At 36.2% G+C, this 27693-nt stretch overlaps 1 protein-coding gene across 1 annotated transcript in view; it reads right to left on the bottom strand.

Annotated features, from left to right (window-relative positions):
* Nucleotides 1-27693, bottom strand: part of DCDC1 (doublecortin domain containing 1) — a 465581-nt gene that overhangs the window by 428831 nt on the left and 9057 nt on the right. Inside the window, 1 exon segment of the mRNA XM_060019694.1 lies at nt 15403-15560. Coding sequence (XP_059875677.1) covers nt 15403-15554 — 152 coding nt within the window. The 5' untranslated portion in view covers nt 15555-15560.

Raw genomic sequence — 27693 nt, forward strand, 5'->3', positions numbered from 1 at the left:
ATAGCACTGAGGAGAGAAATGGCCTTCCCTACATTCTGAGGATCCACCCAGGTTCATAACTGTGGCAAACAGCATCTTGAATGGATCACTGGACTTTAGCTCTGGCTGAGGTGGGACCTCCCTGCAAACTACCTGATGGCAGTGGGGAGTGGTGGTATATGGCAGCAGTCATGTCACAGTGGTGGTGTTTCTGCAGCAACAGCAACAGAGCTGCAAATGGTCACCAAGCTCTTCAACCTGGGGGAAGAGCAGTAAAGCCAGGAGGAAAGATCTGCAAATCTCATAATCAGCTCCCAGTGCTCATACACAGTTACTTGGAAAGCAAATTCTCATGTAAAGAAAGAAAAGGAATTCTCTACTAAATGCAGAATGAGGTGTCTTTCTTTTTTAATGAATGCATTTTGTTTACTGTCAAATATTTTTACAAATATACTAATGATTTTATGTAATAATCCATTATTCTACTATCACAATGCAAAAAGGTTATTAATTTTTGCATATTCCAAAGCTTCAACCACATCATACCTTCATCTTAATACTTTGCCTTTTTTACTTAACACTGTTTTACAACAATTTTTCAGATTGCTATATGGTCTTTACAGATTTTACTGGAATGTAATATTTTTGTCAAGCATATTTTGCTTTTTTTCCAACTGAGTTGTATAAGGGTTATCTATTATTTTTGTCTGCTGGAATATCTTTCCCCTGTATTATGGTAACAGAACTTGCATCCTTTTGAGAAACTATCCATCCCTACCTCTCCCAACTCCACATGATTCTGGTAGGGTTAGGAAAATAAATTATATGAGATTTACCTGGTAAATGGTAAAAAGAATTAAACTATATGCTTCTATCATATATGTATTTATTACTTATTTTTCTCTAGTAATTTATATGTAAAAGGGGAGAAAGGGTAGTTTTTCATGTTAAAAAGTAACTACTGTTTCACCATCTTTAGTCTTCAGCTTTTTTTTTTTTTTTTTTTTTTGGTGGCATTGGGTCTTCGTTGCCGCGCGTGGGCTTCTTCTAGTTGCGGCGAGCAGGGGCTACTCTTCGTTGCAGTGTGCGGGCTTCTCATCACGGTGGCTTCTCTTGTTCCGGAGCACGGGTTCTAGGAGTGCAGGCTTCAGTAGTTGTGGCTCGCGGGCTCTAGAACGCAGGTTCAGTAGTTGTGGTGCACAGGCTTAGTTGCTCCGCGGCATGTGGGATCTCCCCAGACCGGGGATCGAACCTGTGTCCCCTGCATTGGCAGGCACATTCTTAACCACTGCGCCACCAGGAAAGTCCCTAGTCTTCAGCTTTGATTTATTTTATCAACACTGAAGACAGGTGTGCACTAGTTCTTACACACTGTGGAACTGTTCTTTCTTGTAACAACTGATGTGTTTCCTAGTCATTGTGTGCATGAGAGGAGGATCACAGAACTTGGCAAAGCTAACTTGTCCTACGTGGGAATTAAATTCACACACATGGTTTGTTAAATTAATGCTGGAAATGAGGGTGTTAGGATCATTCAGTTTGCAAGGAATAAACAGGCACTTGGGTTTCAAGTGATAGAGCTTATAACAGGATACACAGAAAGTTAAGAAAGGAGATAAAACCACTCTAGAAGAGCACAAAGAGAATTAGAAGACCATTTATTGCTCTCTAGGATATACTAGTGACTTAAGAACAACTCTAGACCATTTTTTGACTTAATAACCTCATCTCTCCTTCTGTGTCTATCTGCTTCCTCTTTGTACATTTTATTGCCTAACCTATCTCTGTTCTCCTCCTCTTTCCTCATGGCTTCTGCTAACTTCCTCTATGTATCTTCCCATTTCTATACCACATGACTTTCTGCAGACTCTCTCTGTATGATACATTCAATTCCCCTGAAAGTTTAATTTCATCACTACCCAATATAGGACACCCCTGTTGGATAGAACTCTCAAGCTGGACAACTTCATAAGCCACTGGCAAACGTGTGGATGGGAAAGTACCCATCAGTGGCCAAGAAACTATGGATAGGACAGCAGGATAATAAGGTACAGAGGAGTTAGAGTAAGATGGGTCTCAGATGCCTCCCAAAAAAGGAAAATGTAATTGGCAGGGAACTTGCATGGCCTATACTGAGATAAGCAGAGATACTATAAATTTAATTGATTGAAAAAGTCCTCACTAAACATATCACACAATTTAAATTACTACCAGATGTGTTTAACGATCTGTTTCCAGGCAAGTTTATTTTATATTAAAAAGATAAAATGTTAAAAAAAAAACCCACTACTCAAAGGCTGTTTTGATACTTCTGGTTATTTTAATTTTAGCCATTCACTTTTTTTTTTAAACATCTTTATTAGAGTATAATTGCTTTACAATGGTGTGTCAGTTTCTGCTTTATAACAAAGTGAATCAGTTATACATATACATATATATATGTCCCCATATCTCTTCCCTCTTGCAACTCTCTCCCTGCTACCCTCCCTATCCCACCCCTCTAGGAGGTCACAAAGCACCGAGCTGATCTCTCTGTGCTATGCGGCTGCTTCCCACTAGCTATCTATTTTGCATTTGGTAGTATATATATGTCCATGCCACTCTCTCACTTTGTCCTAGCTTACCCTTCCCCCTCCCCTTATCCTCAAGTCCATTCTCTCGTAGGTCTGCATCTTTATTCCTGTCTGGCCCCTAGGTTCTTCTGACAATTTTCTTTCTTTTTTAGATTCCATATATATGTGTTAGCATACGGTATTTGTTTTTCTCTTTCTGACTTACTTCACTCTGTATGACAGTCTCTAGGTCCATCCACCTCACTACAAATAACTCAATTTTGTTTCTTTTTATGGCTGAGTAATATTCCATTGTATATATGTGCCACATCTTCTTTATCCATTCATCTGTCGATGGACACTTAGGTTGCTTCTGTCTCCTGGCTATTGTAAATAGAGCTGCAATGAACATTGCGGTACATGTCTCTGTTTGAATTATGGTCTTCTCAGGGTATATGCCCAGTAGTGGGATTGCTGGGTTGTATGGTAGTTCTATTTTTAGTTTTTTAAGGAACCTCCATACTGTTCTCCATAGTGGCTGTATCAATTTACATTCCCACCAACAGAGCAAGAGGGTTCCCTTTTCTCCACACCCTCTCGAGCATTTATTGTTTGTAGATTTTTTGATGACGGCCATTCTGATTGGTGTGAGGTGATACCTTATTGTAGTTTTGATTTGCATTTCTCTAATGATTAATGATGTTGAGCATTCTTTCATGTGTTTGTTGGCAATCTGTATATCTTCTTTGGAGAAATGTCTATTTAGGTCTTCTGCCCATTTTTGGATTGGGTTGTTTGTTTTTTTGATATTGAGCTGCATGAGCTGCTTGTATGTTTTGGAGATGAATCCTTTGTCAGTTGCTTCATTTGCAAATACTTTCTCCCATTCTGAGGGTTGTCTTTTCGTCTTGTTTATGGTTTCCTTTGCTGTGTAAAAGCTTTTAAGTTTCATTAGGTCCCATTTGTTTATTTTTGTTTTTATTTCCATTTCTCTAGGAGGTGGGTCAAAAAGGATCTTGCTATGATTTATGTCATGGAGTGTTTTGCCTATGTTTTCCTCTAAGAGTTTGATGGTGTCTGGCCTTACATTTAGGTCTTTAATCCATTTTGTGTTTACTTTTGTGTATGGTGTTAGGGAGTGTTCTAATTTCATTCTTTTACATGTAGCTGTCCAGTTTTCCCAGCACCACTTATTGAAGAGGCTGTCTTTTCTCCATTGTATATTCTTGCCTCCTTTGTCAAAGATAAGGTGACCATATGTGTGTGGGTTTATCTCTGGGCTTTCTATCCTCTTCCATTGATCTATATTTCTGTTTTTGTGCCAGTACCATACTGTCTTGCTTACTGTAGCTTTGTAGTATAGTCTGAAGTCAGGGAGCCTGATTCCTCCAGCTCCGTTTTTCTTTCTCAAGATTGCTTTGGCTATTCGGGGTCTTTTGTGTTTCCATACAAATTGTGAAATTTTTTGTTCTAGTTCTGTGAAAAATGCCAGTGGTAGTTTGATAGGGTAGCCATTCACTTCTAATTGTACAGAAATTGAGAATGTAATATTGTGATTTTAAGCCCAGTCTCTGGACCATCTGGCACAGTAGTTTGTTGTCAATGTTGGCACAAAGGGATATGGGTTGCAAGATAGGATTGTCCTCCTTGATGCCAACCTTTAGAGTGAGCAAACAGCTGCCAGCATGATTATCCCATCATCGTAATACAGGACTTTTTTTTTTTTTTTTGGCTGCATTGGGTCTTTGTTGCTGCACGCAGGCTTTCTCTAGTTGCAGCGAGCGGGGGCTACTCTTCATTTCAGTGCGTGAGCTTCTCATTGCAGTGGCTTCTCTTGTTGAGGAGCATGGGCTCTAGGTGCATGGGCTTCAGTAATTATGGCATGCAGGCTCGGTAGTTGTGGCACACAGGCTTAACTGCCCCGTGGCCTGTGGGATCTTCCCAGACCAGGGCTCAAACTCGTGTCCCCTGCATTGGCAGGCGGATTCTTAACCACTGCGCCACCAGGGAAGTCCCCATAATACAGGACTTTATTCCCCCTTCAAAATCCTCCCCATTTATTTCTGAGTCCCTAAGGTAGTGCACTATAAATTCCTAAAATTGCCTCCTAAGTCCCTATAAAAATCTGTTGGTGAGAGTCATAGCTGTTTCATCTTACTACCTCACTGCTGCCACTGGCCATCACAAGAGCAATGAGATCCACATGGAGGTGCTGCCTTGTAGTATTCCCCAAGATTCCAGTGCTTGGAATGCCAGAACAGTTCAGTACAGAGGTGGGAAGAAGAGACATCTCTCTAACTCTATTTTATACTAAGTCACCTGGACACTGAAGCAGGTGAAGTTGTAGGCAGAGTCCCAGAAAGTCTTCATTGAATAGTTTCATCAGCCCTTTTAGCCCTTACCCACTCAGTTACAGGGACACTAACCCAGTCCACAGGCTAGATAAGGAATAAATAGTATATCATACCCCTCATAATGACAATAATAGTAACAATACTAACAGTTAATGACTACAAAGCACTTATTGTGACAGTCACTGTTCTAAGCATTTTACTTATATTTACATTTAATCCTTACAACAGTCCTATATTTTTCCTTTTACAGATGAGTAAACTGAGGGCTTACAGAACTTGTCAAAGGTCACACAGCAGGCAGGTGTCAGAGAGAGGAATCAAATCCAAGTAGTCTGGCTCCACAATATCTATACTTAACTATCGTCCTATAATATTATTCCCATTAACCCTAAAATTTCCTTATTTTCCATTAGTTAGAAAATCGAAGTTCCTATTAAAAAAAGTTCAGGAAAACAGATGGCTACTACAATGGAACTGAAACTTAAAATACAGGAAAGTAATGGAGAGGTGGGCAAGGAGGTAGCTCTACATTAGCAGCAGTGAGCCAGTAGTGCTCTTGATCCAATAAAGCTCTAATATCTAGATGGTATTTAAGTCACCACAATTGTAGTCTCCCTATTTTTCTTTCTTTCTCTTGTTTCTCCTCCCCTTTTTATTTTAAAAGACCCTTCTCGCCCCCTCTGCAAAAATCTCCTAAAAATCCCATGACATTAAGATTTATTAAAGTGAATTTCCCTCCTCCTCCAGATTTATATACATCTTTACATAGTTATCCTCCTTTCAAAGACAGTTTTTGCCTTTTGAGAATTTAGTTTGTTTACATTTAATATATATTCACAAGGTTATCTCCTTCACCAGGACAGTCTTTGTCCTTTGAGAATTTACCTTCATGCTTATGCTTTGTTTTCTGTTTTTCTTGTTTTATGTTCCTTTTCATTCCTTTCTTATTTTCTCTTGGATTAAATAATACTTAAAAAAATTGTTACATTTTTCCCTTCTATTAGGTTGTATGCCACACTTTGTTTAACCTTATTTTTAGTGGAAACATTAGATATTACAATATACACTCTTGTCTTACTAAAGTTTAACATAAATGACTAACATTACTTTCAGACAATGCAAGAATCTTAGACCGTATCATGTCCATTTATTGCTGTTTCCTCTGGCTGGTGAGCAATACTTTTTTATTCCATTTTTCATGGATAGGTGCATCTACCTTTCACAGCTCCTGGTTTTATGCAAGGAACTCAGCTCCAAAATTCTGCTTGCATGGGTCTGAGGCTTTGCACCCTGTCCTCTCTGTGTTTCTAAAGAATTTCTAATTACATAAATTTTATATTATAATTTCTTTTAAGATCTACATTTTGTTACAGCTGTCTTTTATAAATTTTGATAAGTTGTATGGCAGTTTTCTTGGACTTTGTTAATTCTTAACCAGGAATTCCATGTGGATTTCTAAACAAACTGTTTTAGGAAATGATCTTTTATCCATAAAATAACCTCACTTTGTCTTCAGTTACTGTTGAGGCTTTCTACCACATTCTAGAACCTGGGCTAAATTTATAACACAGATCTTCTTTTTAAGCTTTCTATGTCCATCTTATTGTCTTGTCCTGAAGTCTATGATAAGTCTCTACTGTGAATCTTTCATTATATCTGTAATTCACATATACACAGATTTCAAGAAGTTCCCTCTTCAGTAAGACTTCTATGCTACCTTCTTGTATAAAAATGTTCTTACTTCCTGTACGTTCACATCTGCCCTGGTAGGTTTGATAGCTGAAATCACTATATCATACTGATCCCTTCCTACCATCTAAAATGCTAGACCCTCAATTTCCATCAAATATTCCAATCATCATTGTATTACTTACTCTTCTACCCCTGGTAAAAATCATTTTTACCACTGGTAAAAAGCATCCTTTTCTAGCCTGAAATCTAAAAGCCACTATATTAGGTTGATACAAGAACATCAATCACACTGTTTTAGAAATACATCTTCTTAAGAAATATTTCTTATCTATCTACCTGTATTAGTTTTCTATTGCTGTGCAACAAATCACCACAAACTTAGTGGCTTAAAACAACACCTATTTATTATAGCACAGTTTCCGTGGGTCAGAAGTCTGGGCAAAGTTTAGCAGGAACCTCTGCTCGGGATCTCATAAGGCTGAAATCAAGGTGTCAGCTGGGGCTGCAGTCTCATCTGATGCTCAGGGTCTTCTTCCAAGCTCATTTAGTTTTTGCCAGAATTTAGTTCCTTATAGCTAAAGAACTCATAGTTACTCTCATCTTCTTTGAAGCCAGGGGAACTCACCTTTCTGACTTTTCTGTCTCTGATCTCCAAACTCTCACTTAAAGAGTAGATCTGGATATGGGGATATATGTATATGTATAGCTGATTCACTTTGTTATACAGCAGAAACTAACACACCCTTGTAAAGCAATTATACTCCAATAAAGATGTTAAAAATAAAAAAAAAAAGAGTAGATCTGATTAGGTCAAGCTCACCCAGGATAATCTCCCATTTGATTAACTCAAAGACAACTGATTATATGCCTTAACTACATCTGCAAAAATCTCCTTTGCCATATAATGTAACCTAATCATGGGAGTGACATCCTATCATATTCACAATCCCACCCACACTCAAGAGGAGGGAATTATACAGGCATATATACCAGGGGGTGGAAATCTTGGGGACCAGATTAGATTTCTGCCTACCACACTAGCTATACAATTATGCACTCTTGACTATCCATTTTTACACCAAATTTAGATCCAGATATTTTATTTTCTGGAAAATTCAAATGCAACTACTTAAGATTAAATTTTGTCATCATTAAATACTGAAACTATTTTAAAGAATGTACCACAGTTTCTGATGGCAAATCCAAAGAGGAACTGAAGAAAGTGCTTTGAGAAGTGGCATTGTTATTAGAATAAATTACTACTTCCTAAAGTAGATATTTTCAAGGGGGGAGGGTATTCATCTGGATGTAAATGTTCTGGTATATTTCTTTTAAAAAGCATCAGCTGGGCTTCCCTGGTGGTGCAGTGGTTGAGAGTCTGCCTGCCAATGCAGGGGACACGGGTTCGTGCCCCCGTCCAGGAAGATCCCACATGCTGCGGAGCGGCTGGGCCCGTGAGCCATTGCCGCTGAGCCTGTGCGTCCAGAGCCTGTGCTCCGCAAAGGGAGAGCCACAACAATGAGAGGCCCGCGTACCACCAAAAAAAAAAAAAAAAAAAAGAAAAAACGCATCAGCTACATCACTTCTGAGTTAGTTTATTGTCAGTTATTGGAAATAGATTAAATAGATCATTTCTTTTAGCAACTGAATAATTCTTTAGAAATTAGGTCATAAAAAAGAACAAAGAACAAATGTGGTTATGTGTGTCTATACTACAAACATATACAAACTATGTAAATACTTAAGAATTTTATGTGTGTTTAGAGAAAGATGAAGTAAAACATGTCAAAATTTAACCTTAAAGAAGTATGGATAAAAAAACTATTGGTTAATTAAAAACTATAAAATTTTAGGTTATTGAATCTTTTAAACAATTTCTACGTATGATACAATGGATATGATAAATCAAAGAATTACAAAGCTGGAAGGTACATTAAGAGATTAACTAGGCTTTTATCCTTTTCTGAAACAGTACTATACCTCATCTACATATAGGCTTTCTATTATAATCAAAAAGATTATCAGGGACATATCTTAAACATTGTGGAATTGACAACCCCCTTAATATCTCAGGCTAAGATCTAATTATGCTTTACTCTCTGTGGTTTCCATTAAATCTAATTTACAATTTTTGTTTCACAAAGCAACAACTAAGTAATGGTGTGATGTCTAAAAGTATAAAATTATGCCCAGGGAGGAGTATAGAAAAAGCAGATAAATAGACCATGACAAGATTTAAAGGTATGATTCTAGTTTTGACAAGAGCAATTTTTCTTCTCATTTCTTCTGTTTTAACAGCATTAGTGAATCTTAGTGGCTTTTTATAGCAACTTGAGGAAAACGCCTAATAAAGTCATACTTGCCGCTCTCTCACTCAAGGACTTCTACCAAGTGGTACCATCATTGCCCCCCTGTAATATCCCTCAGCTATAATTGCACCACGTTGCCTTCCACCGTTCTTACATGTATGCCTTTTTGTCAATGGTGTTCACTCAGCTGATCTATATCCATTACTGTACACCTTTCAATCAGTAAGTATTTTAATAAATATTAATCTGAACTCAGTGCTTACCCTTTCTAAAACCCTTCCATAGTACAATAATTGTCTAGTGGAAGAGAACTGTTATATACATTGTCATGAATATAAATGTACAATTATTCACTATGATTAGTACTGTGAAGGAAAAGTCTTGTCTATCATGAGGGTCATCATGAGTTCAGAGGTTAGGGACATAGAGAAAATCTCTACAAAACTGTTCAAGCTGGCAAGACACATGCAAGGAGTTAACCCCACGAGATCCTAGTCACTCCTTATTCCAAGTCATTCCCCCAGGTCCTGTGCAAGAAATGATGTATTGTTTTGCATATTGATATGTTTGCTTTGTGATTTATTATGTGATTTCATATGATTTCATATCCCTCTCTGCAATGGTAAGATCCTTGTTTTATCTCTTTTCACTGCGATACTCAACTAGCAACTAATATGCAGCAATTGTTCTTTGATAATTACGACATTGTGCAAAGGTGTGTCACAAAAATGCCATTGATAAGAAACATAGACAGTTTAAGTAGTAAAATATAATAAAGCCAAAGCTAAGAGTTATGTCGTGTAACGTTGAATATTTATCTAAGAGTCATTCCCCCCTTTAGATAAAAAGCCTAAGTTATGTTTGAATATTCACCCTCTTATGCCCATGGAAGGCATCCCCTGATCAGCTCCAGTGGGTAAATACTCAATGGTCTAATACCAATGATGCTAGTTCCATTTCCCTTGCCTTGTTTTGATTAATTAAGTAATTTTGGCCAATGAGAAATGAGGAGAAGTCTTTTGGAGAAAGGTTTTTTTGCCCTAATAAGAAAGAGATATAAATGATCAAGTATCTGTCTTCTTTAGTTGGATATTGTTGAGTGAACATGTGATGAGCCTTGCAAGTAGGAGGAGTCAAACCTAATGATCTAGCCAATATTCTGAGGATGGTAGAGCACAAGATACAAAGAACCAGGCTCTTTGATAACCCAGCAGAACCACTGAATTTAACCCTAGAATTGCCCTGCTTCTGAAGTTCCTATTACATGAGACAGTGGACTGTTCACTTTTAAAGTCACTTTCAGTTGTGTTTCCTGTTACTCTCTGTTAATAGTAGCCTAACTTATACAATTAGATTTCTAATTACATTTGCTTTACTTTTAATTTTATTCAAAACCTTTACTAGTTTTGAATTAATTTTATGAAGGGCTAAAATATAAACTATTTTTTAAAAATTTGACTTTTACTTAATCAGGAACACGTCACCAGAAATTTCAGCATAAGCATACAATGACATGGAGGCTTTTCCCCGTTTTTTGAAACACAAAGCATCCTTGGTGAGTTTAGATTTCTATGGCAGAAATCTGCACGTGGCTAATAATTCTATTCATAAGTATAGGAAGTGTGGCTACTTTGACAGATCATGGCTCAATAACAAGCATGCAGGTCTAAGTTATCACACAGTTTGGATGTGAATTCAACATCAGGATAATGACAGTTGCCAAGGATTTGTGCTTGCTGTCGCTTCATACCAGTGTTGTCTGTCAAAATGTCTCTTTTTCTTATACAGAAGCCATAGAATTTTTATGGATAGCAATTACTTACAATATACAATGAAGTACATCAAATCTAACAACCACTCTTTAGCCCCTCATTATTTGGTAGTCTCTTTGTTAAATGTAGTCAACCATTTTCATCTAAATTATTTATTTATACTGTATATTTGACAAGCATATATTTCTCGCTTTATATTCTCATGGCATTTAAACCTTCCTGAAGAGTTATGGGTTTTTTTTAATATTGTCATTTTTAAAACTTGTCTTTATCCTATTACCATTTTAATGGTAATTAAACTCTCTAATTGGAATAAATACAAATAAGAAAATGTAAACATGAAGGAAAATGACCCTAAGTACATTCAATAATAAATCACCAGCTTAAAATACTGATAGCAGATAAAAGAAATAAACCCACATACGTTTGGTGCATGGAAACTTGTATAAAATCTGGAGTGCACAAAGATTTCACTAATCGTCATCCTACCTTTCCTCCAATTTGATGAAAGAAATAACCTCTAAAGATATAAATAACTTTCTACAATTGCTAGATAAAGTGTGATTTAAACATCATGGAAAGTGAATAATAGAAGTGGTAATAATATATGTGAACAATTTCCCCCCAATTTTATTCTGAACACCAGAAGAAAATATAATTCTAGTTTGACCTGCAAATATTGGTAAAGATACCTTGATTGCAGAGCAATTTTCAGTTATTTTATAACACATAAGTCGAATTTTTATTTGTAATTCGACGACTGAATAGTAACTAATGTATCTGTTCAAATTACACATATACTGTAAAGGAGATATTCAATGTCTGTTAAATTGAACTTGCTCGCTTTTGTAGAAGGAAATCTAAACAAGAAGCACAATTTATAAAATTTGTAAAGGACCCATCTGAGTGTAGGATCAGGGCATAAATCATCCTACCCAAAGGAAAAAAAGAATACTACTTCTGCTTGTGCAAAAGTGCAAAGGAATAAAAATAAAGTACATCTTAAATCTAAAGTCAGGGGAGGTTATAAATATTATATAAGGATTTTCCAGAGGAAATTTAAATTTTCAAAAAGCAATATAGTCTTTTAACATTTTTTAAAGTAAATAATATATTAATGTTTGGATCTGTAGAGTTTTTTTATGGCTTGAAGGAAAAATCTGAGAAAAAGTTATGAATTATGAAAAGTGTAATTTGTTGGTCAATGGATGTTGAAAACAGTGAAAGCATTGTCTTGCTTCATTAACCACTGGGCAGTGTTCCCCTCACTTCGTTCTGCTGCTCATCCCATGGTGGGAACTGACAGCTCATCTTTGGAATGATGAGATTACTAAACTTAAACTGTCCCTAGAAAAGGCGATATAACCAAATGTTTATATTTCAAAAATAGTCTGACTGATTCCAATTCAGAATAGCCAAGATAACTAAAATGACATAAAAAATGAATGAATAGATTAGGCACTGTTAGTCTCCTTGAAAGCAAGATTTGTCTGTGAAAAAGCAACCCAGATAATCTATAAGAAGAAGTTGTTGGCAATTCACTTTTAAAACTGATTTAAGTCCTAATGTAATGTACTAAAAATAATTTGTCCCCTCAGGGAACTAAAAGAGTTGTTATTACACTCAGCTGCAAGCAGGATAAAAAAAAGCAATATAACATTCTATTAAGAATACATACAGGGCTTCCCTGGTGGCGCAGTGGTTGAGAGTCCGCCTACCGATGCAGGGGACATGGGTTCATGCCCCAGTCCGGGAAGATCCCACATGCCGCGGAGCGGCTGGGCCCGTGAGCCATGTCCGCTGAGCCTGCATGTCCAGAGCCTGTGCTCCGCAACGGGAGAGGCCACAACAGTGAGAGGCCCGCGTACCGCAAAAAAAAAAAAAAAGAATACATACAGCTGATTCACTTTGTTTTACAGCAGAAATTAACACAACATTGTAAAGCAATTGTACTCCAATAAAGATGTAAAAAAAAAGGAAAGAAAGGAAAAGAAAACAAAAGAAAATCATGAGGGACTTCCCTGGTGGTCCAGTGGCTAAGACTCCGCAATCCCAATGCAGGGGGCCTGGGTTCAATCCCTAGTCAGGGAAATAGATCCCAAGTGCTGCAATTAGAGATCCTGCGTCCCACAACTAAAGATCCCACATGCTGCCACTAAAAGATCCCACAAACCACAACTAAAGATCCCACATGCCACAACGAAGATCCCGCATGCTGCCGCTAAGACCCAGTGCAGCCAAATAAATAAATATTTTACAAAAAGAAAATCATGAAATTACATTCTTAGATGATCATCAGCTAAAAATTATTAAAAAGTATTTTACATGTGGGATAGAAAGATATTATTTGTTTAGAACATTCTGTTAGTTCTAAAATGCAATTTTAATTTGGAAATCTTCCACCTCAGCATTTAGAGAAACTTTCTATAAATATAGCAGAACTACCCCTAGATACCTGTTATCAATAAATAATTGATTCTGCTTCATGCCTCAAAGGCCAACACCCTGTTCCAGTTCACCTGAGAACACAACAGACTACAGCTGGGTAGGAAAAGTTTCTCATTATGTTGTTTCCTTGAAGTAGCCACAGGAATGAAGCTAGACTTTTCCAGTCATCTGGCCTCCTAGTGGTAAGTCATAAAATGGGAGGATCAGACCTTCTTTGGTATTGAACTCACACTGTTGGTGATTAGTTTTCTTTTGTGGGGGGAAGGCTCCTGGCACAGCAATTTTTACTGTATTACATACAAATGTAACATGAGGTGACAGAGGAAAAACACTGTAAGAACACAAGAACAAGAGAAAATAAGGATAATATAAATATAATAAAAAGTAAATTAAAACCACAGATAATAACATGAGAATAAAGTGACTCATCACTGCATGGTTGCAAAGAATGGATTTAATATATGTGGACAGAATTTGTACATGTACAATGTGTTAATTAGTGAAGAAAAGCACAATCTCTGTAATATAAGTAAAGGAATAACAAATTGACTATATTTTAATAATTATTTCTCATAAAAAGATCACAAAGATGGCGGAAGAAAGGTGGCAAGGAAAAAAAGGATGAGACAAGAGAAGTTTTAACCTCAATCAGGGGGAAAATGTCTTTACTCATAGAGAAAATTGCCTCTCACTGATAATCATATTAATACCAATGGATCTTAGATTACCATTAGCCTTTATGAACTTGACCGCTTTCAGGTTGAAACTCATCATTTTCTTTTTCATGAAAGTAAAAGACCTCTGGGCATTGTCTCTGACTTTCTATTCAATTGCCCAGAGAGGGTTACTTGATTTTCTAGGTATACCATAATCAAAGTTGATGGTAACAGACAATAGTGACAGAAAAGAAGTTAGGATCCAGACAAAGAAATAGAAGAAGCACATTTAAACAAACTATAAAAACCAGGTGGTAGGAAAAGTGTCACATGAAAATAAAAGACTGACGTGTTAAAAAAAGGGCAAATAAAACCAGAGTTAGAGACTCAGAATCTAAGAAGGAATATGAGAAAAAAGCAGAAAGAAACTGAATAAATAAAATTACAGTTTTACAAAAGATAGAATAAAAAGTGAATGTAGTACTATTTTGAAAAGGAAAATTGGTAAAAATAAATTCTAAAAGCAATAAAAAATGTGCAAATACACATTATATTAGCATTGGCATTTGTATAAAGGACTACTTAAAAATTCTATTTAGAAATTTTTTTCCATTGTCTTATTGGGAGGAACCAATGTTTTTTCCACTGTCTATTGGGAGGAACTATCATGAGAAAACTATGTCTCTACAATATAACCACTGGGTAATGATTTTCTAAAAATTATCTAGCCATATAGCTAGCACGCTGTGTCAATTATCTCATATGTTGCTAATATGCACTCATAGCTCAGAGGAATAAGGCAAAGCAAAGGTTAGCTGAAGTCTAGATTTCACTTTCACCTAAAACTTAGTGACATATAAAAAAAATCAATCTGTTCCAAGATATAAATATGACCTAGCACTTCTGTAAGGAGATTAACACAATCCCTAATTTAAGAATAGTTTCTTCAATGCTTTTATAGTTCACATTTTCTTTTTAACGTAAAAACTATGGCATCACGTTTAGCCAGCCAATAGTCAATACCTGACAGACACTTTTTTGTTCTTTCACTTTCTAATAGAGAAGAAACACAGGAAAAATACCTCTTGTCTCCTCTGCTTTATATTTCTGAGAAGTGCAGTAGAATATAATAGTTGAGTTTTGGCTGTGGAGTTAGATACATTCGGGTTCAAACTGTACCTTCTCTACCTAGCAGCTGTGTGATCTTAATGAACCTCTCTAGGTCTTTGTTTCCTCATATATAAAATGGAGATGTCTAAAATACTGTCTGCCTTACATTCCTCCCAGAGTTGTTTTGAGTACTAAATAAATATAATGCAGGTTAAGCACTCAGCATGGTGAGTGGTATATAGCAAATATCATCTGCCTTGCCATTCCTGTTATTATCACTATCCCACCTGTCCACAAGTCAGACTGTAGGAATAATTTATGTTTATTGCATCATCTATCTTTTTTCTTCCCATAAAATAGAAAAAAAAAAAAAAAAATGGAAGGGCTGTAACCCCGGCAACAACCATCACATCTCCAAGTTATGTGTGACATAATCTCTACTAAATATTGAGCATTTACATAGACAACCTTCTTTAAGCACTTTTATCCCCTTCAGAATTCAGTTTAAGCTGCTGAAATAATATTCTTACCTTGGTAAATCATTCGAAATATATTTGTAAATTGGGTGAACGGTATCCCCATTGAAGGTGTCTTCAGGGTTGCTTCGTTGTGATACCTCCGTGGCTTTAGTCAAGGGTGACAAAGGAGACTGAGAAAGCGCTGCTCTGTGATCTTCTGTCATTGTCAGCTTAAAATGAGGAAGAATGTTATTTAATTTAAAATGTAAAATCCTCCTGGGTTATTAACTGAGGCTGGGCATTAATCACAATTTACTTCTCATCATGTTCTAGAGCATGTACCCGCTGCTAAATGTGAAATCTCATTAGAAATGAACAGAGATGAGAGCCTAAAGGAAGACAAAACTATGAATCTAAGTCTTTGATAAGTACAATTCTATTTAAGAAAAAAATGATAATTTGTTGCAAAGTATTTTAATTTTTGCTATTTGCTAAAACATCACTAATTATACAAACTTAACATGAGGCATATGTTATTGAAAAGTGCAGCACAATGCTTTTTTTTTTTTTTTTTGCCCTTTCTCCTTGCTTTTTTGGAACCTACCTTCCCCTTGATTCTGTTGGGAATTATGTGGCCATGCTTTCCTGGAAGTGAATGTATCCAAAGCTAGACAATCAAAATACCTTCCCCAGACACAGGGGGGAATCAGAGTTTGGATGGAGAAGACAAAGTAGTGCTCTGTTCTTTAGAATTGCTAGCTTTAAGAACAATGTAAACTTCTACCATTGAGAATGAAGCAAAAACAGATGAAAGAAAAAGAGATGGAGAGAGATTAAAAAGTGAGAGATTCCTGATGACAACATTTGAATCCCTGAACTTTGCTATTAAAAACAACCACATCTCTTGAGTTTCCTGGGTATGTGAGTCAGCAGATTCCTTTTTGTTTGTTTAAGCTAGTTTGAGTTGGGATTCTATTTGTAACCTAGACATCTTGAATAATGCACACAGACAACCTAAAATTTCTTAAGACCAAAACAATATGTTCATAAGAAATGATATCAATGAATGTCATAGGGTTCTTTCCAGGGTATAATCACCCCATTCACACGCTGATACAAATAGCTGCAAAGTCTCAGGTCTGAGTACCCCACTAAGGTAAGGAGGAGTCCCAAGGTAACATGACATATCACAACTAAGGGAAGGATATATTACTAGTAAGGTAATAAAAAATGCTACTTTACATTTTTTCTGATATTCTGAAATAAACGCATTCATTCATCCACAGGTTATTTCTTGAGCACCTACAATGTACTTGTTATTGTTCTAGGCACTCAGAATTTTTTCAGTTAACAAAGCAGAAAATATCGTGCTTTGTGGAGCTTACGTTCTAGTGGAGGCAGATGATAAATAATTAACATAAGGTATCAGTACGTCGTAAGAGGTTAAATGATAAATGCTATGGAAAAAGACTGATTAGGAAGGATAGTTTGGGAATATGAAGGTGGAGGGAATTGCAATTTTAAATAGATTTGTCAGCATAGGCTTCACTGAGGTGGTAATATCTGGGCAAAGACTTGAAAGAGTCAAGGAAAGTAGCCATCCAATACCCAGGAAAGAGTAAGAAGGCCGTAAGGTGGGGTATATCTGGCAGATGTGAGGAACAGCACAAGTAGATGAATAGGTGAAAAAGAAGAAATTGTAGTTGTGATGAGGTTAGAAAGACAATGGGGGTGAGGGGGTGGAGATAACATAGGGCCTTTAGGACACTGTCAGGACTTTAAGTGAATTAGAGAGTCCATGGAATGTTCAGAACAGGGGAGTTATATGACTTTAAAAAAAAGATAATTTTGGCTGCTTTGTTAAGAATGTATCAAATGCAACAAAATTTCAATGTCCTAATTTGTCCATATATTAATATCTTCTAATACTTGTATAAATTCTCTGTGGTAGAGACAGCTGTCTGCCAACATCCATTCTATCCATTCCTTCTTTCTTCTATGATACCAGAATCCCTGATTTTTAACTGAGGCATATGGCTGCCCAAAATAAAGACTATTTTCTAGTCTTCCTTACGACTTGGTAAAGCCATATAAAACAAGCCTGGCCAATCAAATATTAGTGGAAACAATCTGTGCAGGTGAGTTCATCTTTCTTTTCTCTCCTTTCTGCTACCTAGAATGAAAACATGAAGGCTGGCACTAGACAGGTCATCTTTATCTTTGATATGATGCTAGGAATGAAAACCATGCCCCAGGGGAGATGGAAGCAGTTTGAATCTCTGACAACATGGAGTACCATACCAACTCTAGACTACCTACCTCCAGACTTTTACATTAGAAATAAATTTCTAGCTGTGCAAAACAATGTTAATTTGGATCTTTGTTGTTTGCAGTTGAACCTAATCCTGAAACTCCTGATATTCCTCGAACTAAGTTGCTTTCAAAAACCTAAAATATATGACATTGGCTTAGACTTAAGAAATGGAAAGAACACTAGGATGGCTTGGAATCTGAACTGAATTGAGAGTCCAGTAATTTGGGTCTTTGGGTCCTTTTAGGCTCACCAAGCTTCCCCAATCACGTAAGACAATTCCTTAAGGTAAATCAATCAATCCATCAATCTCTCTCTCTCTCTCCATATATATATATATATGTGTGTGTGTGTGTGTGTGTGCGTGTGTGTGTGTATATATACACACACACACATGTACATATACATATGTATATAATGTATATTAATATATTATTAATGTATGTATAATTATATATTAATTAATGTGTGTGCATTTATATATACACACACATACATCCTGTTGGTTTTGTTTCTATGGAGAACACTGATACCCCTCTTTCAAAGACCAGGTCAGCCTGCAGGCTGAGCTAGAACTAGAGCCAGAAAGACTTTCCCGAAGCATGGACCAGTAGAGCCAGTCAGATGATGGAAGGCAATGGGATCAGTAGTGTTGATGTGGGTCAGTAAGGAGCTATGGCAACCATAGTAACACCAAAAGCACCAGCAGCAAAAAGAGACAAACTGGCCAACAGTCTCCTCATCTGGGAGAGGGCACCTGAAGGACTACCTTCTTGAACTATGATTAACTCCTTAGATAATCTACAACACAGGAAGCTCATAGGGTCTAATGCTAGACTTGCTGCTAGTTAAGCTTATGGAAGAATAAAAGAACTATAATATAACTCATACTCACAAGTATTACATATCAATAACACACAAGATCATGTCTTTCTCTGCCACTTTCTAGCTATGTGACCTTGAATCTTATAACCTTTCTGAGCTTCGGTCCTCTCATTTGCAAAACCAGTTATCCGCATGGTTATGAGGATTAAATAAACAAAACTGTGAATGTGAAAGTGTTTAGCATAGTGCTTGCCACATGGTAGACATCCATTAAATGTTAGGTGAATCTGAATCACTATCAAAGTAAGAAAAGGTATCTCTTTCTACATAGTTTAATAAGAGAAGGTACTTTTCTCTGCCCAGCACTCCTCTGGTCTTCCAACTGGAGACTAAAGGGCTGTTGCCCTTCACAGTCTCCCTCCCCCTTTAAGTCTCACAACAGGAGGGCTGAGGCTTGCACAACAACCATTGCCTGCTCAGTTCTCATAGATCAGGTTCTTCTTAATTGGGGAATGGTTATAAGTGAAAAAATCCAACTGCGCATAGCAAGGAAAATCATATGATTAGAGAGTAGATCACCTTGCAGAACGAAATCCCTTGAGTATCCTGGTGTGTTTATTATGTAATCCAATTATTACAAAATAAAAAAATTTGCACTGAACTACTCAAAAATATCTCTTGAAATATAGCAATAGCTTTACTTTTCACTTAATGAATGATTACAATCCCAATCTTCACCAAAAGAGGTAATCATTTTAGTGATGGTTATAGTTTTTTTTTTCACATAAAACACCTTCTGGATGCTTTTAGGTGGAATGAGTTACGTTAAGTGTGAAATCATTACCATTATTAAGTGCAATATTTCTTCTGTAAGGTTACTTTAAAAACAGTGTCATCCTCACTAAAAGTAGAATGTATTAACAGGTTGAGTAGAATACGCAGACTACAGTAGGTTTTCAGATAACATTGTGGCACATTACTAATTAAATGAGAACTAATTGTTAATTAGAAATTAAAGAAATAAAAATGTGTTAATTTTAATTTGACTAAGTTAAATACTATGGTATTTTAGTAGAGTACAGAAAAAGCCACTGCCTTATGTTTTGTTAACACGTGTAGAGTTTATTCACTGACACACTGAAAAACCACTATTTTTCTTTGCTTCCCATCCGTTAACAATTTGACATGAATACGAGTTCTCTTCTACTAGATCTGCTCTTCCCCTGGTTTTTTAAAAAAGCATTCAAGTTCACAGTGGTTATGAGCCTGGACACTAGAGCCAGAGTGTCTGGGTTTAAAACCCTGCTGCCCATTCACTGGCTGTGACACTTTGGACAAGTCATATAACCTCTTTGTGCATCAGGTTCCATCATTTGTAAAATGGGGTTAAGAATGGTAGCCACTTCAGATAGTAAAAGCAAACTGTGGGAGAAATTTATTTGCATATTTAAAGAATTATGCTGTCAGGAGTTTCAATATTCCTTAGTGCCTGTTTCTTTTGCAGTACAAATTTTCGAAGAAGAATATTGAATACTTTAATTCACTAGTACCTTGGTGCAAATGAGTTTTATCAGTTCTATTTCTTTCTTCAACTGGAAAGGATTGCATGAAACCACTTGGGGAAAGAATGAATAAATAGAGGCACGTAGAAAGTGGGAAAAGAAGGTAGAAAGGAGAGAAGCAAGATCTGTCACACAAGTTTCCTGGTTCATAATTTTACTGTTAACCATGTACAGAAAAATATTTTGTAAAGAAAAAATATTTTGCTTGATTTTTCTATTATTTCTTTGAAAATTCTCAAGAAAAATGTCAATAAATTGCTTGGGAAAACTTAAAAAAAAAAGAAAAGAATGGTAGCCACTTCATAAAGTTGATGTACTTGCAACACAGTAGATACCAAGTGTCAGCTATTAAAGAGGAGAGGCTTGATGGTCTTCAAAGTCAGGGCACTGAGTACGAATGACCAACAGTACATGGAGACTTTGCAAGGGGCATGCAAGTGTGAATAGTTTTAAGTAAATCAATTTCCAGACCCTTGGCTTCCAGATATATGCTTTCCTAAAAGGCATCTGCCCAAGAGGCTGCCTGTCCCAACTATAATTTGTCCTTGGAAAGTCTCCATTCTGCCTTTTTCCAAAAGAAAGGCATTCCTTTTATGCCCGTTCCAGGGCCTCAAACCAAGAGACAACTCCACTATTCCTTTAATAAAGAAATTATAAGTGCTCCCCACTAACCTATATCATTAATATATGTATTTCCAATAATTTTTACTTTTTGTATTTAAAGAATATCAAAAATGGCACTATATCCAAGCTACTTTGAATAAGTGTATACTAAAAATAATTATAATAAAAATTAAATCCTAGGGAAATTTTCCAATACTTACAACCTTATGGTCATAGGACATTTAAAAAATTTATTGTTATTGTATCTTAGACTAGCCAATTAAAGACTTTCAAGCATAAAAGATAAGAAATGGAGTAGATAGATAAAACATCAAGGATTTACTGTATAGCACAGGGAACTATATTCAATATCTTGTAATAAACTATAATGGAAAAGAATTTTAAAAAGAATATAGACATATACATGTATACGTGTAACCAAATCACTTTGCTGTACACCTGAAATTAACACAATATTGTAAATCACCTATACTTCAATTTTAAAAAAAAAAAGAAATGGAGTGGAAATAAGTTTAAGGAGAAAAAAGAAGGATGTAAAAATTTCAACTGTTGAAGAAGCGCTTGTTAATATTTTTAATGTTTTAAAATCTCTATAGCTTTCAGGCCTGGGGCCAAAATGTTCCATGAACATGTGACATCTTGTCATGCCTGAAAACAGGAAGTTCTCAGAGACAAGTGGGGCATGTCAAAAGGACATAGGAACCAACTTGAAGACGATTCCACTGGCCAAAGATGGGGCACTCTGAACATAAAAAAAGTAAAGGATTGAAACATTAAACATATAAAAATCCACGAGTACCTAATACTAAAATAAAATTTTATAACTTCATTATTTCATAATTCACCTTTGTTACTTGCTAGGGCACCAACTTACTGTTCTGAAAAATAATAAATGTACTTTTCCTGCTTTCCTAAATGGGTTATAATTCAGGATAACCATATAGATGATGAGAGAAAATTCTTCTTCATAGAAGAATCATAGCTAATACATGTAGATGGAATAAAAGAATTAGCAAATTACCATAGTGCAAACCATAATGAAATAATGGATCCAGGTAATGTTTGTCCAGGTAATGTCTGTCATTATTAGATCAAAGAGTGATGGGAAACTTAGATGAATCTGACTGATATCACCTATACCACTGATACATATTAATATGTCACTAAGACAATCAGAAATTGTTTCTCCTTATATGACTCCACAGGAATTATAAACATAGGACCATCTATAAAGCATTCTCGTCATAAACACTGAATGAAATCAAATCTTTAGATCTAATTTCTAGTTTGTGAGAAATGCGGGAAGGGAGAGAAACATGTTACATGTTAAATGACATGGCACAAAATAAAGAGGAGGGAGAAATGTTACAAATGAAAAGAGACTGAAGAATCATATCAACCAAATGCAATGCATAAACCTTGTTTAGATCCTGATTTGAACAAACCAACTTTAATAAGACATACATTTTTGAGGCAACTGGTGATATCTGAACACAAACTGGGTATTATTGGTATCAAGGAAATTATTTTATTGGGTATGGATAAAAGGTATTGTTATGATAAATATTATCTGTTAGAGATATGAACCAAAGTATTTTTAAATAAAATATTATTTGGATTTGCTTTAAAATACTCCAAGAAGAAAAGTGAAAGAGAATATAAATAAGAATGGCAGAAGTTGATGGTTGTTTGTATTGGGTACAAAGTATGTGGGAGTTGTTTTATTATTTTTCCTTTTGTGTTTGAAAATGTTCATAAGAAAATGTTTCTTAAAAATCATATGGAATTTACATTTTATTAGATATGTTTAAAAGACTGATGTAACGGTTTTATTTCAAAATGTCAGCATTCATAATATACCAGAAATTATATCTTTTCCAACTATTTAAGCTTATAATGAGAAATTTTAAATGTCAACTTAAAATTGTGCATGGGAATATATAAGCAAAACTATTTGAAGGTCACTATTCTAGCCAATAAGTACCTCCAACCTCAGCTCTGAAAAGGAGAGAATTTAAGTAGGACAGGAGCTGACACACACCCTCCTACGCTTCTTCCCAGATAAACTGGGATTTGCTCAGTTTTCCTGGGTTTACTTAGGAAGGGCCCATTCTAGAGGTGAGAGACAGGTTCTCATAATTCCTTCATTGTGGACAAGGTCCTTAAGATTATCATAGAATCACCATAATTTAACACTCCTTTCACAGCTTGTTATCAGTCCCTCAACCAGATAGGGATTTTAAGCATTTGCTTAAAATCTCAGACTGTGAGGGAGGATTACTGAAGTTCAAAGTGAAGAGTACTGCCAAGTGGAAAATTACCTTGAACACATTACCAAGCAAGCTAACCCAGAGGGCTCACAGACCAAATTAAAATGCTCCATTCACACAATTTACTAAAAAAATTAAAAACACACAGTGATAAGCAAGGGGAAAGAAAGCAATAAACTAAGTTAACATACTTAAGATAGGGGGAGAGTGGCAGGATCATGGTATCCAAATCCTGCTCTTTCTGCCCATATCAGCCTTCCCCATGACGGTGTGCTATAAGAACCAGAGTTGAGATGTAAGCCAGTGGCCCAGACAGAAGGTACCAGGAATTAATGGGAGAGACACAGAGGCAGTTGTGCCTGGCCAAAGCTGTAGCTTGCCAATTAACTTGGTGAAGAGCTATAGGTTTTATTTGCATTTCTTGGGCACAGTTCTTTGGGCCAAAACGGGACCGTACTGGATGTTATTAGCAGGTGGTCAGTTTAGGGACAACACAGCGATCAGCCCTGAAGTGGCAAGATTATGACTTAGTCTGCCCTTCTACCGAATAAATAAAACTTGTCTATTCTATCATATATGCCATTTAGTCGCTTTATCTTGGTACGTTTTATAGGTTACTAACTTACTTATTATGTATATTTAACACAACTTCGGAATTCTGCCTGTGTTTCTCAAACTACTTACGCATATCTTTTTTTTTATTGGCTGCACAGCATGCAGGATCTTAGTTCCCAACCAGGGATCGAAACATGCACCCCTGCAGTGGAAGCGCAGAATCTTAACCACAGGACCACCAGGGAGGGAAGTCCCGCATATCTATACTTAACACAGCCTATGAATTACACCTATACGTCATAAGCTATTAGCTTACTTACTACCTATGCTCAACATTTCTTATGTTTCATCATCCCATTTTTTTTTATCTTGTACAGCTGAATTGAATATTCAAATCACATTATATTGTGCCTTCTAGTAGGCTAGAGATACAAGGAGCAGTGGAAGAAAGCCACAAGAAGACAAGAAAAGACAAGAAATGTGGGACTGCCATCATCTTAAAAGGCTTTAGGTGCAATTAGAGCAAGGTTGCAGGATACAAGGTTAATATACAAAAGTTAATTACAAACAAGTAGAATTTGAAATTAGAAACATTTGCACAGAACTCAAAAAAATGAAATACTGAGACATAAATCTAACAAAATATGTACAAGATCTATATGAGAAAAACTACAAAAGCCCAGAAATAGACCCACATAAATATAGTCAACTGAACTTTGACAAAGGAGGACAATGGCAGAAAGACAGTCTTTTCAACTAATGGTACTGGAACAACTGCACGTACATATGCAAAAAAAAAAAAATGAATCTAGACACAGACCTCATACCCTTCACACAAAGTAGCTCAAAATGGATCACAAAACTAAATGTAAAACACAGAACTATAAAACTCTTAGAAGATAACATAGGAGAAAACATAGATGATCTTGAGTATGGCAATGACTTTTTAGATAACAGCACCAAAGGCATGATCCATGAAAGAAATGACCAAAAGGCCAGATTTCATTAAAATTAAAAACTTCTGCTCTGTGAAAGACAAAAGAGAATGATAAGACAAGCCACAGCCTGGGAGAAGAGATTTGCAAAAGACATATCTGATAAAGGACTATTATCCAAAATTTACCAAGAACTCTTAAAAGTCAACAATAAGAAAACAAACAACCTGATTTTAAAATGAGCCAAAGACTTTAACAGACACCTGACCAAAGAAGACATACAGATGGCAAATAAGCATGTGAAAAGATGCTCCACATCATATATCAGCAGGCAAATGCAAATTAAAATGACACTGAGATACCACTACACACCTGTTAGAATGGCCACAATCCAGAACACTACCACCACCAAATGCTGGTGAGGATGTGGAACAGGGGCTCTCATTCATAGGTACAGCCACACCGGAAGAGTGTTTGGTGGTTTCTTACAAAACTAAACACACTCTTACCATATGACTCAGAAATCATGTTCCTTGATATTTATCTAAATAATCTGAAAACTTATGTCCACATTAAAACTGGCACACAGATGTTTATAGCAGCTTTATTCATAACTGCCAAAAGTTGGAAGCAACCAAGATGTCCTTCAGTAGGTGAATAGATAAACAAAGTATGGTCTATACAGATAATGAAATACTATTCAACACTAAAAAAATAAAATGAGCTATGATGCCATGAAAAGATATGGAGGGACCTTAAATGCTTATTACTAAGTGAAAGAAGCCAATCTGAAAAGTCTGTGTACTGTATGACTCCTACTATTGACATTCTAGAAAAGGCTAAACTGTGGAGAACTTAAAAAGATCAGTAATTGCCAGAGGTTGGGGGAGGGGTGGTAGAAATGAATACATGGAACATAAGATTTCTATGGAAAGTACTCTGTATAATACCATAATTAATGAATACATGTCATTATATGTTTGTCCAAAACATAGAATTGAACACCATGAATGAACCCTAATGTAAATTGTGGACTCTTGGTGATTATGATATGTCAATGTAGGTTTATCGATTGTAACAAATGTACCACTCTGCTGGGGGATATTAATAATGGGGGAGGCTATGTATGTATGGGAGCAGGGCTTATTTGGGGAATCTCTGTACCTTCCCCTCAATTTTGCTGTAATCTTAAGCTGCTCTAAAAAAATTAAGTTCTAATTTTTAGAAAAGTCTTCAGAAGGTCATTGTTCTGCAGTTCCCAGCAGAGAGCTAGTCCATATTTGATAGAAGAAGAGTTAGAGGTAACTTCTAAAGACCAGTCCCAAGCAATGCATATTTGGAAATCCTGAGGCAGACTTCTTGGCCATATCCCTCCAAGTCAGAATGTATCTGTCTGTTGAGGACTACTGTAGCATTCCAGCAGTGACATATCATGTTTCCTGACATCAGATTTGGCCTCACTGATTTAATTGCCATTAACCTCCCTCCAATGCTGAAACAATGTCTCCACACCCCAGTAGAAGCCATTATATCCCACAGTTGCACCCTCAGGTATATAAGATATTATCAAGGTAGATAATGACCTTGGTTCAGGAGGTCATGTAAGTTGCTGCTACACTCATTATTAGGAGACACCTGGAAGGCTGCCCTTTCAGATATCTCATTTTGTAAAGCCCCATCTCCCAAAAAGCTTGTCTAGAAGGCTGACCATTCAATTCAATGAAGGAAGACACTTGATTTCTTCCTGAAAAACACCTTTCTGGTGCCCTATAAACATGTAAATTACATATTAATCACCTATATTACTAATTATTATTTTTTAAATTAATTTTGTGACAATAGAAATATAGCTTACTATAGAAGTCTATTCTTTCATAATGTAATAGTTGTATTCCACTTGTATTTCATAATGCAATAGTTGTCATCAAAACTTGCTTCATAAAAATAATAGTTCAGTTGAAAAAACGTGGTGAGATTAAGGGCTGGAGTTTGAAATTCTCAGACAAGTTTTTTTTCCCCCTGTTGGAATCTCAATGATAAATGTTTTTGCTTGTTTGTTCTGTTCTAATAGCTGTAATTGTACAACTCTATAAACTAAATATACTAAGATAAACCCAGCCATCTAGTTTTGCCTTCTATGCTACCAGAATTACGGTTAGCAGAGCAGTTTTTGTATATTCTTATCATATTATTATCACCCATTGTTATGATAAATAAAACATAAAGAAGGCATCTTTGTGGCCCTCCAAATGTTTTTCCTAAAGCCACTTTGCTAATTCCTGATCCCATCATACATCCATTCAATCATTAAATATTTATTAAGCACCAACTTAAATAAAAGACAATGGATTCAACATTGAACAAGACAATATTTATTGTTCCTTCACTAGCGGAATTTTCATTATAATGACTGTGTCCAATTTTAATTAACTTCTCTTATTAAAAACAATTTGAATGATAACTGCAGTTATTACAGAAATCCCCATATTAAGATTGGAAAGATATGTATAAAAAATAAAATTTCTTACAATCTCCTACGCTTGGAGTTAGCCACCATTATAATTTTTGAATATTTGTTTTCTGACTTTGGTCAATGAAATTTACAGAGATATATAGTCTTTACTTTAAACAAATGTGTGACCATATTAAAATCCAATTTATATATAGCTGTGTTCACCTAATGAGAATATTCCTATGCTATTAAATATTTGTTGAGAACATGATTTTTAAAAAATATTTATTTATTTATTTTTGGCCACATTGGGTCTTCGTTGCTGCGTGCGGGCTTCCTATAGTTGTAATGAGTGGGGGCTACTGTTCGTTACGGTGTGCGGGCTTCTCATTGTGGTGGCTTCTCTTGTTGTGGAGCACAGGCTGTAGGCGAGCAGTGTTCCGTAGTTGTGGCACACGGGCTCAGTAGTTGTGGCTTGCGGACTCTAGTGCACAGGCTCAGTAGTTGTGGCACACAGGCTTAGTGGCTCTGCAGCATGTGGGATCTTCCCAGACCAGGGCTCAAACCCGTGTACCCTGCACTGGCAGGTGGATTCTTTTTTTTTTTTTAACATCTTTAATGGAATATAATTGCTTTACACTGTTGTGTTAGTTGCTGCTGTGTAACAAAGTGAATCAGCTATACATATACATATATCCCCATATCCCCTCCCTCTTGCCTCTCCCTCCCACCCTCCCTAACCCATCCCCTTAGGTGGTCACAAAGCACCAAGTTGATCTCCCTGTGCTATGTGTCTGCTTCCCACTAGCTATCTATTTTACATTTGGTA

Source organism: Delphinus delphis, chromosome 8 (genome assembly GCF_949987515.2).
Source record: "Delphinus delphis chromosome 8, mDelDel1.2, whole genome shotgun sequence".
NCBI classification, from domain to species: Eukaryota; Metazoa; Chordata; class Mammalia; order Artiodactyla; family Delphinidae; genus Delphinus; species Delphinus delphis.